At 42.6% G+C, this 10,000-nt stretch overlaps 1 protein-coding gene across 1 annotated transcript in view; it reads right to left on the bottom strand.

The window, feature by feature from the left end:
* Nucleotides 1–10,000, bottom strand: part of LOC138031318 (DNA ligase 4-like) — a 50,495-nt gene that overhangs the window by 4,774 nt on the left and 35,721 nt on the right. Inside the window, exons 22-29 of the mRNA XM_068879026.1 lie at nt 9,960–10,000; nt 6,956–7,045; nt 6,251–6,339; nt 5,469–5,517; nt 3,945–4,106; nt 3,188–3,282; nt 1,408–1,450; nt 1–55 (exon numbers count right to left, since the gene is read on the bottom strand). The exon at nt 1–55 is cut by the window's left edge and continues 55 nt beyond it; the exon at nt 9,960–10,000 is cut by the window's right edge and continues 109 nt beyond it. Coding sequence (XP_068735127.1) covers nt 1–55; nt 1,408–1,450; nt 3,188–3,282; nt 3,945–4,106; nt 5,469–5,517; nt 6,251–6,339; nt 6,956–7,045; nt 9,960–10,000 — 624 coding nt within the window. The remainder of the gene's footprint in view (nt 56–1,407; nt 1,451–3,187; nt 3,283–3,944; nt 4,107–5,468; nt 5,518–6,250; nt 6,340–6,955; nt 7,046–9,959) is intronic.

Here is a 10,000-nt window from a genome sequence, read left to right as displayed (position 1 = left end):
CTCCATACAAGCGAACTTGCAAGCCAACAAGTTCCAGGTTGCTGTTGGGAATGCGCTACAACAGAAAACACGAAAGAGAAAATCCACGAAATAAGACACGGATTTTTAAAAACCTCTTTAAGCGCCGTCTTACCCTAAACCTCGAGAAGATATATGAGAAGTAAAGTAAGTATGACAACACCTCCCCCCAGTATGTACTAACTTATGATTTATGGTTACGGCAATCGACGGAATAGTAAAATTCTTCCAAACTATAAGTTCAACAAACTTGTGGAAGTTTTATTTTCTGCAAACAGAGGTGTTCCCAATATAACAATGGAAATCTAACTGGTATGGAATCAGTGTTTAGATTTGAATACTGAATGTTTGCTTAGTACTCCCAACTCAATGGTAAGCACTAATAATCACTTGTGCAGAGAATACAGGCGATAAATGTTTGGCTTTTGTTAGCCTTCGATCGTCTAGGTGAGAACAAATCGCCCTCCATCAAGTCCTTTTTTTCCGGGATGCTGGGATGGCGCAGTGGTGAAAGCACTAGCCTCCCACCAATGTGGCCCGGGTTCGATTCCCAGATCCGGCGTCATATGTGGGTTGAGTTTGCTGGTTCTCTACTCTGCACCGAGAGGTTTTCTCCAGGTACTCCGGTTTCCCCTCTCCTCAAAAACCAACATTTAACTTGATTTGCGTTCATTGTTAATTTCAGTTTAAAGTGTCCCCAATTACTGCTCTAGCACTAGAATGACAAGACTAGATACTTCAAGTTCCTTTCCTTTCCTTTCCTTTCCTTTCCTTTGTTCTGCACTGGGAGCTTGATAAGCTAGTTGCTTGGCAACCGGCGAAAGGACAACTGCAAAAATCAGAGTCCTAGGCAGGATTGGAACCTATGACTTCCGTAAGACCAGTCAGATGCTCTTTCAGATGTCCTTTCACCCATTCTCACGGACGCATTACACCGTTAGTTGCATCTATCAGGGACGACGGAGCGTATTTTGTATTGGGGGGGGGGGGGGGGGCTAACAAGCAAGCACTGGAGACGCTAACTTGTAGAGGGTTCTGGGGGGCTCGGAAATGCTACTTTCAGCATTCTCGACGAGATATCAAAAAAATAAACGTGGATCAACCGTAAAATGACAGAATTTTTACTTTTTTTCGCTTGATAGGGGGGCTACTTTGGTTTTGGTTTTACGACACTCATTTGAAAAACCGCTCTATTGCTCTTGAAATTAAGGTTCGAATTCACCTCTAAAGAAGGCGCGATGTGAGGAGATTCTCCGAACTCTGATCAACTCATCGCCTTGTTTAACTTATTGCGATCACTGAAAGGAATTACTTTAGTGTCCCACTCCACAAACCACCTTGAAAATAGGTACAAATTCACTACCGCATTCATCAATGACCGTCTCATACCGTTGAGCTGTCCCCAATACCAGTGTATAGATCGACGTAAACCCTAAAAATGAAAAAAAATCATGACTTCTTCTTCTTCAATGTTGTTCTTATTTAAACACCCTTCTTACCCATAATCCCTTTAGTGGATATGAATTTTAGTGACGTCAAACATAATCATGTGACTGCTTTTGCTGGTCATGATACTTGCATTATTGGCAACACTGAAAAAGCTCTACGCTACTTTTCTTGCGGGATACAACTCGAACTCACGACAACCTCGTTCCCAGGGCTTTTCTCCACCGAGAAGGGGGCCCCTCCTCGGCAGAGAAAAGCCCTGGGAACGAGGTTGGACCTCACAATTGACCAGCTCACAGTTAGCCTCCCACGCAGACGTTCTAAGGGGTTTCGTCACGCGTCCCTCCGCTACTAACATCTGCTGAAACGAAAATCACTTCCCTTCGTGGATTACGGACCAGTCAGAGGCCGTTTTCCAGTTTTGGTTTTACCCATGTTTTGTACGGCATTCGTTCGCAGCATGAGACTGGTTACGCACAACACAATTAGGCAATGCTGATTGGTTTCTTTAAACAGTGGGCTAACAGCCGTTGAGCGGAACTGGCTTTCCGTTTCAGCAGACGTTCATGGGGGAGGAACGCGTGAGGAAGCCCTTAGAACGTACGCGTGCATGATAGCTCAGGTCGTTGAGCAGTGCAGCCCAATCACACAGTCATTTTGTTTGAGCCACGGTCAGGCCTTGATTTTTTTTCGGCTTGCTTCGCCGCAACTGCTTACTGTTTAACTACGATCTTCAACTCATGTATGGTAGAACAGGAGCAATCACACGATTATGGGTTCAAGCCTGTTGTTCAGGTTTGAAGGGGTTCGAGGCTTAAGTTGCTTTTTCAACTACGATAATCATTCTCGGTTTTCACATGACGTCACGACTGCTACGTTGGTGTCCCCCAACAAAGAAACGGCGGCCATGTTGGTGACCCGATCCAATCCACCGGGAACTGAACTCTACTATTGTGCAAACGTTTTCTTGAAAATATGGCTGTTGATCACGTGATTGAAAACCAAGAATAGATGTCTCCATAGCAATTTCTGTATACCGGCCAGTTTCAACAGAGTCCGCGTTGTAAATCCAAGTTGATATAGCAGTACTTTACTTTAAAAACTGCTCTAATCAAACAGTGAGAAAAAGCCTTAAGGCCCGTTTAAAGGGTTTCAACATTTGCTTCAACATTATTCAACACTTTGTTGAACCAAATGTCCGGTGCGTTTGAACAGGTCGTCCAACTTTGTTGAAAGCTTGTTGAAAGCATGTTTAATCAAGTTTAACTCGGTTTAAACTTTCATTCGACATCGATTCAACTTTTCCTTTGTTCTCGAAAATGTTGAATGGTGTTGAAGCCGGTTGAACACTCTGATCAGCAATTGTAGAAAACGCGCATGCTCAGATCAGGTCGCAAAAGTCAACATGGCGTAGTTTATCTGGACGAGAGAGACTGGTTTCTAGTTGTAAGTTCCTCGCAATCAAATTTCGCGAAAGTGTTGGTTCTTTTGTTCGCGCAATGTTGGCGCAATGTTGGCGCAATGTTGGAACCGTTTGAACGGCCTCCGCACAACTTTGTTGAACGAAAGTTGGTCTAAAGTCGAAACGGTTTAAACGGGCCTTTACAGCACTAGAAAGAACGTGATTGCAACAACCATAGAAAATTAGGTTTCGCGTCAGTGAACAAAATAAGATTCAATTTCGTTCTTGTTAATTATTTAAACTGGAATGTATTTGTCTTACCTACAATGTTTAAAGAGGCTCATAGGTGAATTATCTGGAAAATAGTGCTCCATTACATCCAGGAGGTCGTCTCTTGACAGAGGAACTGAAGCATTCTTGAAAAGAAGATTAAAAAAAAAATTGTTTGCATGTCCGTGTTAACGCAAGGATTATTAATTCACCGGAGCAGACAAGGTCTGTTTTGTGTTTGAGCGCTTGCGCTCGCTTTCTGAAATAAAAAAAACGTGGAAGTTAAAGGCATTTTTAAATACTACATTTTGTTAGCTTTCCATTGGTATATAGTTTCCTTAGGTCTTTTTTTAACAACGCGAACAAGAGCGATCTTCCGAAAGACACCCCAAAAGGTTGGCAGTAACCTAAGTGTGACGTGCATTTAGCGCTAGGGAACTAATTGGACATTTCCGAGTTCATATCTACCTCCTCTTCAAAGCGAGTCTAAATGCGAAGTTTTTCTTATGAAAAGTGGTTTTCATTTATATGTAAAGTAGAGCTAATTACCATCACAAAAGCTTCGCACTTAAACTCGCTTGGAGACACTTGGGGACAGATCGTAGGTTGATAAGAGAAGAAGAGGGGAAAACCGGAGTAACCGGAGAAAAACCTGTTGGAGCAGGGTAAAGTACCAACAAACTCAATCCACACATGACGTCAAGTCTGGGAATCGAATCCGGGCCACATTGGTGGGAGACGAGTGAACTCTACACTGCACCATCCCTTCTCAGTAAAAGCAAAGTAAAAAACTGTGAGGCGTCGCTACCTGATTTTGGACATTGTTAAAAACTTCTTTGAGAGATTCCACGGTGGCATCCTGAGTGTAGCTATCACCAAAGCGATCATATTCCTCTGCGAACTTGTCAGCGGTGCCAGGCGAGCAATGCAACATGTCACTTGGTTGCCATGGATCCACTTGTCCATTTTCCTGATTTAAATAATGCAAAAAATTAAAATCATTCGTTTTTACCCCTAAAACCGACATTTCTGGGAACTTATTGTCCACCACACTGAAGAGAAACCATTTTTATATCAGTGCCCAAAAGAATATAGATCAACTCTAAACTTTGAAACTTTCCTTAGCTTCTTCTTGGTCTTAAAACAAGACACTCATCAACAAGTCATGCGCCTGCAGTCAAAGTTTCTTGTGCTTATGCGTGCGTCGCTAGTGAAAACCAGCCTTAACACTTTGACTCCCAGGAGTGATTAGTATGTAAATTCTCCTCACAATTTCAATGAAATGTCGGTTTGGACAAGTATTGAGAATCAAGAATATTATCAGCTTAAGAGGTGTGATCTTGATTAAACACCAAATTCTCATGATTACCCGACAAAGAACTCCATGGTACTAGTTAGGAGAATGAACGTTTTGATCGTGGGAATGACAGGGTTAAAAGGGCTGTGCCAGGGCAGTGCAGTTCATTTTGTGCAGTTTTACCAATTACCCTCATCGCTTCGAGTCTGTCGAAAATACATAATTTAACTTACAAACAACAGAGACTGGTAGGCTGGACAATTTTCCAAAATCCGAATTTTAACATCGCTGATTTTTGTTTTCAAATTTCCTGGTCGCCGCCATCTTGAATGTGTTACAAATGCCCCATAGACCATTTTAAAGTTGTTACCTGGCCTAAGAATGGAAGCGAGGCTGCCGGTGATCCTGTTTTGATACAAACCTTTGTGCTTTCCTAATGTTAATGTAGACTAAATAGAATTACAACAACACAATTTACATGTATTAAGGTAGTTAGGTCTGGGTCGTGACTAGAATGGATCACTTCATTTTGCGTATATAAATTGCCATTTCGAGTCAGCACAACCCTAATCACTATAGATCAGTGCCTAACCCAGAAGTTATTCTCTGGCTAAAGCGGGTTCACACTGAGGTTGTCAGGTATTGCCACGTAACGTGTCACGAAGTGTCTCAAGTAGTGACCGTGAGGTCTGTAGCAATACCAGGTCACCGGCAGCCTCGCAGCTATTCACAGGGTCGGTCACTGAGCAAATAACCGTAAAATGGCCTTGTGTCACAAAACAAAAGCTCGTTTGTGTCAGAACAATAACGCAGCCATAACACGTCACAAATATTTAACATGGCGGCACCCGTGAAATTTAAAAGTTATTCTAACATTCATTTTTTTTCAGTTACAGGCAGTTTTTGAATCAAGATAAACAATAAAAAGAAATTTGATTCCGAATATTAGCTTTTTTCGTTTGAAGTTAACCTTTAAACGGACTGCAGGTTTTGTTTTTTTTTAAATCCCCAAAATGCAAAGACGTGTCACCTTACCAAGCACTTTATTAGCCACGACGCTTGTACAACATCATATTGTTTCTGACTGAGAAACAGAACAATCATGATTTCAGAATTTTATTGCACAATGCAGATTGAATCTGTTATCAAGATGGCAGGCTTACTGTAAGCAAATATTCGGGGGGGGGGGGGGAGGAGGGATGTGATCAAGTTTTTTCAAGTCAATATGGCGGATCATCAGCAGGTTACCAAGGGAGCGTGGGAAGGGAATTGACACTCTCTCATTGGTTAATTTATATTTTGTCGGAGCGACGTATCACAGAAGTGTAGACACTGCGACAACGCTGGTTTCATTCATTTTGTCGCAGCAACATGTACCGATGTTTTTTGTCTAAAGGATATATTGCCAAGCACAAGAGCTGGGAAGACCTTAAAGCAGATCAAAGCAAATCAAAGTAAACCACACGTTGGTTTTTATTGATAACAAGGGTACCCCGGGCAAAGACTCTAGGAGCAGAGAAGAGAAAGGCAAGTGGTGACTACCTCGCCAAGCTTGCTCCCCAATAGACTACTTTGACGATTCAGCAGCCATTTTGATTTCTATTTTTTTCAAAAGATATTATGGGATGCTCTGGGGTCAAATTCAGATGTATCTGCCCCTTGGGCATCCAATAATAGCTATCTGAACAATATGATTCAAAATGGCCGCCGCATCGTCAAAGTAGTCTATTGACAATTAATGTTTAATTTGATTTCCTATCGTGAATGGAATTGTGAATCATACAAAGTAAGAGCAACAACGGCAGGCAGTACATCACCTTATTATGTTCTTCACTCTCACGTTTATTCTTCCGGCAATAACGCAGTATGTATCTGGCGATGGGTTTTGAGTGAATGTACCTCCGTTCTGTTAAACGAAATGGCAAAACAAACAAGTCTAAACGGACAAAGATTCACGCCTACTTTCGTTTTCTCCACACTGCGAAAAGACAACTACGTCGCCGCCCTAGAAAATTAGCTTTAAGAACTACGACTCGACCGCAAACGTTTGAAACACCAGTCAAGGGAAGCGATAATTATTTACTGAAGTATATGGACGAAAATAAATAAATAAACAAACTAACAAAGATTAGTCCCCACAGGTTTTCAGGGTCAAAAAAACATCTCCGCTCCAACAGAACAAGGTTCGAACCTCGGCCGGACCAACACTCAGGGTCTTTAAATAACAGTGGAGAAAGTGCTGCCTTTGTAATTCCATCTGAAAATGGTAAGACTTGCCAGTCTTTTCGGGTAAGGACTATAAACCGCAGGACCCGTCTCACAACACGTCTTCACAAATAATTATGTGAGACGTGAAAGAACCCACACGGCACTGTTCGGACAGTGCAAGTGTAAAATTACACCTGGTCCACATAAGCAGTATTGCTGTCAATATCGTACCAAACTACTTAATAAAATAATTTTTTGTTTCTATATATAACAAATCAACATTGGCCAAGGCAAATAAGCAGATTTTCTAATACCTCTGCAACTTTCTTCTCCAGAATGGCTTTGGTATGAGTTGAAGGACCATTGACAATATAAAACTCCCTGCCTTCAAACATTTGCGACACCTGCAAAGGAGAAAAATTCCTGAAATTTAACCCACATTCGAATTCATGATTATTTTTTCAGACTTTGCACAGATATTGCACAGAAAAGTTGCATCCTACAGAGGATATTATTAGCATCACAAAGCAATGCTGCCCTTTCTCTTCGTTGCCAATCTCCACTGGTCGCCTCCCACGCAAAAGTTCTTGAAGCTTGTCACGTCGTGGTGCATAAGAGTTAAGTGAAGCCTCTGTTACACGTTGAAACGTTTACCGGCCTGAAACTTTTGTGAAACGGCACTGCGAAACAAGTTTCTGCAAGCAAGCGATGTACATTGTAACATGGTCGGTTTCATGAAACTTAGTTGAACTTCCGATCCGTTGCGAGACAAGTTTCAGTAGAACCGCTGGCTACTTCTGCAGCGGTTGCAACGATTAAAGTGGTGATAAAAACAAGAGTTTCATCGTGTAATACTACTTCACTAAGGCAATCAGAAACAGCAACTTATGCACCAAGGCCATGGGACTATAATCGCCTTAAAAAAAAAAAGTAAAGTCACTGCTTAGGGAGTCAGGGTGGCTTTGTGGTTATCTATCGAGCCTCCCACCACTGCGAGCCAGGGTTCAACTCTGGCCTCGGCCAGCATGTGGGCTGAGTTTCAGTCGATCTCAACCAGACTCGCGAGGGTTTTTCTCCGGGTACTCCGGTTTTCCTCCCTCATCAAAATCGACTCACAGCCAATTAACATCTAGCTGTGGTGCTGTGCTCCGACATCAACATGGACTGTATAGCGGCAGCCAGAGGCGCCCTTGTATGCTTTCAGCCCGATATCGTGAGCTGCGCCCTTCGTAATTCAGTCCTCAAGACTGCAAGTAAAGGGTGATTGGCACTGCCTATTATTATTATTATTATTATGATTAAACGAGCCAGAATGGCCATCAGGCCGGCGCTTATCTCCGGTTTCTGTTGCATGAAGCGACTAGGAGTATTTATACTTCCCCCTGGATGGGATGCTAGTGCATGGCAGGGTTACCTCCAGCATTAACTTCGCCGGTACCCATTTATACACCTGGGTGGAGAGAGGCACCGTGAGAGTAAAGTGTCTTGCCCAAGAACACAATACAATGTCCCCGGCCAGGACCCGAACCCGGACCACTCGATCCGGAGTCGAGCACTCTAACCATGAGGCCACCGCGCCTCCCTCCCCTTGATTTGCGGTAATCTGCAGGGGTGCTTACCATGTAGCCAAATAATCCGGATGGAATGATCGTTGCATAAAGGTAAGCGAATTTCCGAATTGAATGACCAACCGAATGAGAATGGCGCTTACCATTTACTACACAGCATTCCATCCCGCATATTTCACTCGATCTTGGGAGAAAGGGCCTGGAAACGGAAGGATTCTCGCAAATGGTAAGAGCATTTCGCGAATTCCGTTCCAAGCGGAAAAAGAGGACTACCTCTGGAGGTTGTCCACAATTTCCGAAAAGATTTTCCGGAAAATTGCCTTTCCATTTGACCTCAAACCGAAATTTCCGGATTTTTTGGCTAAATGGTAAGTACCCTTGGTAACAAAATTTCGAGACCAGTTCAAGTTTCGCCCAATAATGTTACACGGTGGAAGGCCTGATGAAACTTGTCGCATTTTCGGCTTAAGAGCACTTCTCCTATATCCGAAATTTAAGTATTTGGTGCAAAGTAAATAAATAAATGTTGGTGACACAGCTGAGACAAGGAATAGTGGGGTTGGCTTTCCCTCCTTGCCAGCAGAATTAACAGACACGCCGAACTTTTTATTCCGATACCTCGCATCTCTTTACACTCGTAATTCCACTGGAATTGATATTGAACGCAGCTCTACAGTGCTTAAGGTTAGGATCATTTTTTTAATGGACCGAATCCAAGAACTGTTCTAACAGCTGCGTCCTGATTCAGTTCATTAGCTGTGCTCAACTTCAGAACTTAATGAATTGAGTTCGGCTACGAACATTCGACATCTGAATCGGCATGAGGGAATTTCTCCCTTCAGGCCGAACAAGATTCGAATTAGGTTCGGCTTTTGAAACGTTTGATATCTGAAGTGGGCCCAAGGCAAGCATAGGTCGGCAAAATAGACACAAGAAGGATAAGTGCAGTTTTGCAATCTTAAAATAGTGGCACGGCCATCAATTACATTTATTACAGTTTGCCTTAAGTACAACCGTTGACTGCAATAAATAAGTTTTACATTACCATTTTCGAGGTAAAAACAGATGCAAGGAACTCAAATCACCTTAAATATGCACAACGCCATGAGACAAAGAAAAAGTAAGTCAATGTTATTCTTCTTCCTTGCTCTAAGCCAAGAGTAGCCAAAGTCTTTCTTTCACAGCAACAAATGAACCCAACAAATTGACCTGCTCCCAATTGTGTGGTTTCATAGCTCATTTGGTGGAGTGTGTAAGAGACAATTGCTTAAATTGTCCAGTTACTGCGATTTTCATAATTCTGCGGAATCTCACCTTCAAGCGCTGAGCGCCAAACTGTGTTTTGGCTTCCATCAGTCAAATTTCCGAACATAGCCGGGAAGATCGACTCCGTCGCTGGAAAGCGATTGGATATTTTGTTCACCGCTCGAATACCATTATGATAACCTTTTTAGAGGTTTTTCAGTAAAAAGATTCGAACATATTCAATCGCTTTCCCACCTCGAAGTGCGAATGTACCGTGGCAACCGAGGATGCTGATTGGTAGGTTGTGCCACGCATCAATTGATTTGGTTTGATTGATGGAAGCCAAAACGCAGTTTGGCCGTTGGCGCTTGAAGATGAGATTCCACAGAATTACGAAAATCGCACTAAGTGCAAGGACCACTTCTACCTTTCAAATCTTTCGTACACATAAGCGGAGTTCTTGCTGAGGTCCCTAGACTAAGAGTTTTATTTGGCTTTTCCTTACTTGTTTCACAGATGACAAATCAGCTGGTTTGAAATGCTCGG

Source organism: Montipora capricornis, chromosome 14 (assembly GCF_036669925.1).
Source record: "Montipora capricornis isolate CH-2021 chromosome 14, ASM3666992v2, whole genome shotgun sequence".
In the NCBI taxonomy this organism is placed as follows: domain Eukaryota; kingdom Metazoa; phylum Cnidaria; class Anthozoa; order Scleractinia; family Acroporidae; genus Montipora; species Montipora capricornis.
The sequence above is the reverse complement of the archived record's forward strand: the minus strand, read 5'-3'. Positions and strand labels throughout refer to the sequence as shown.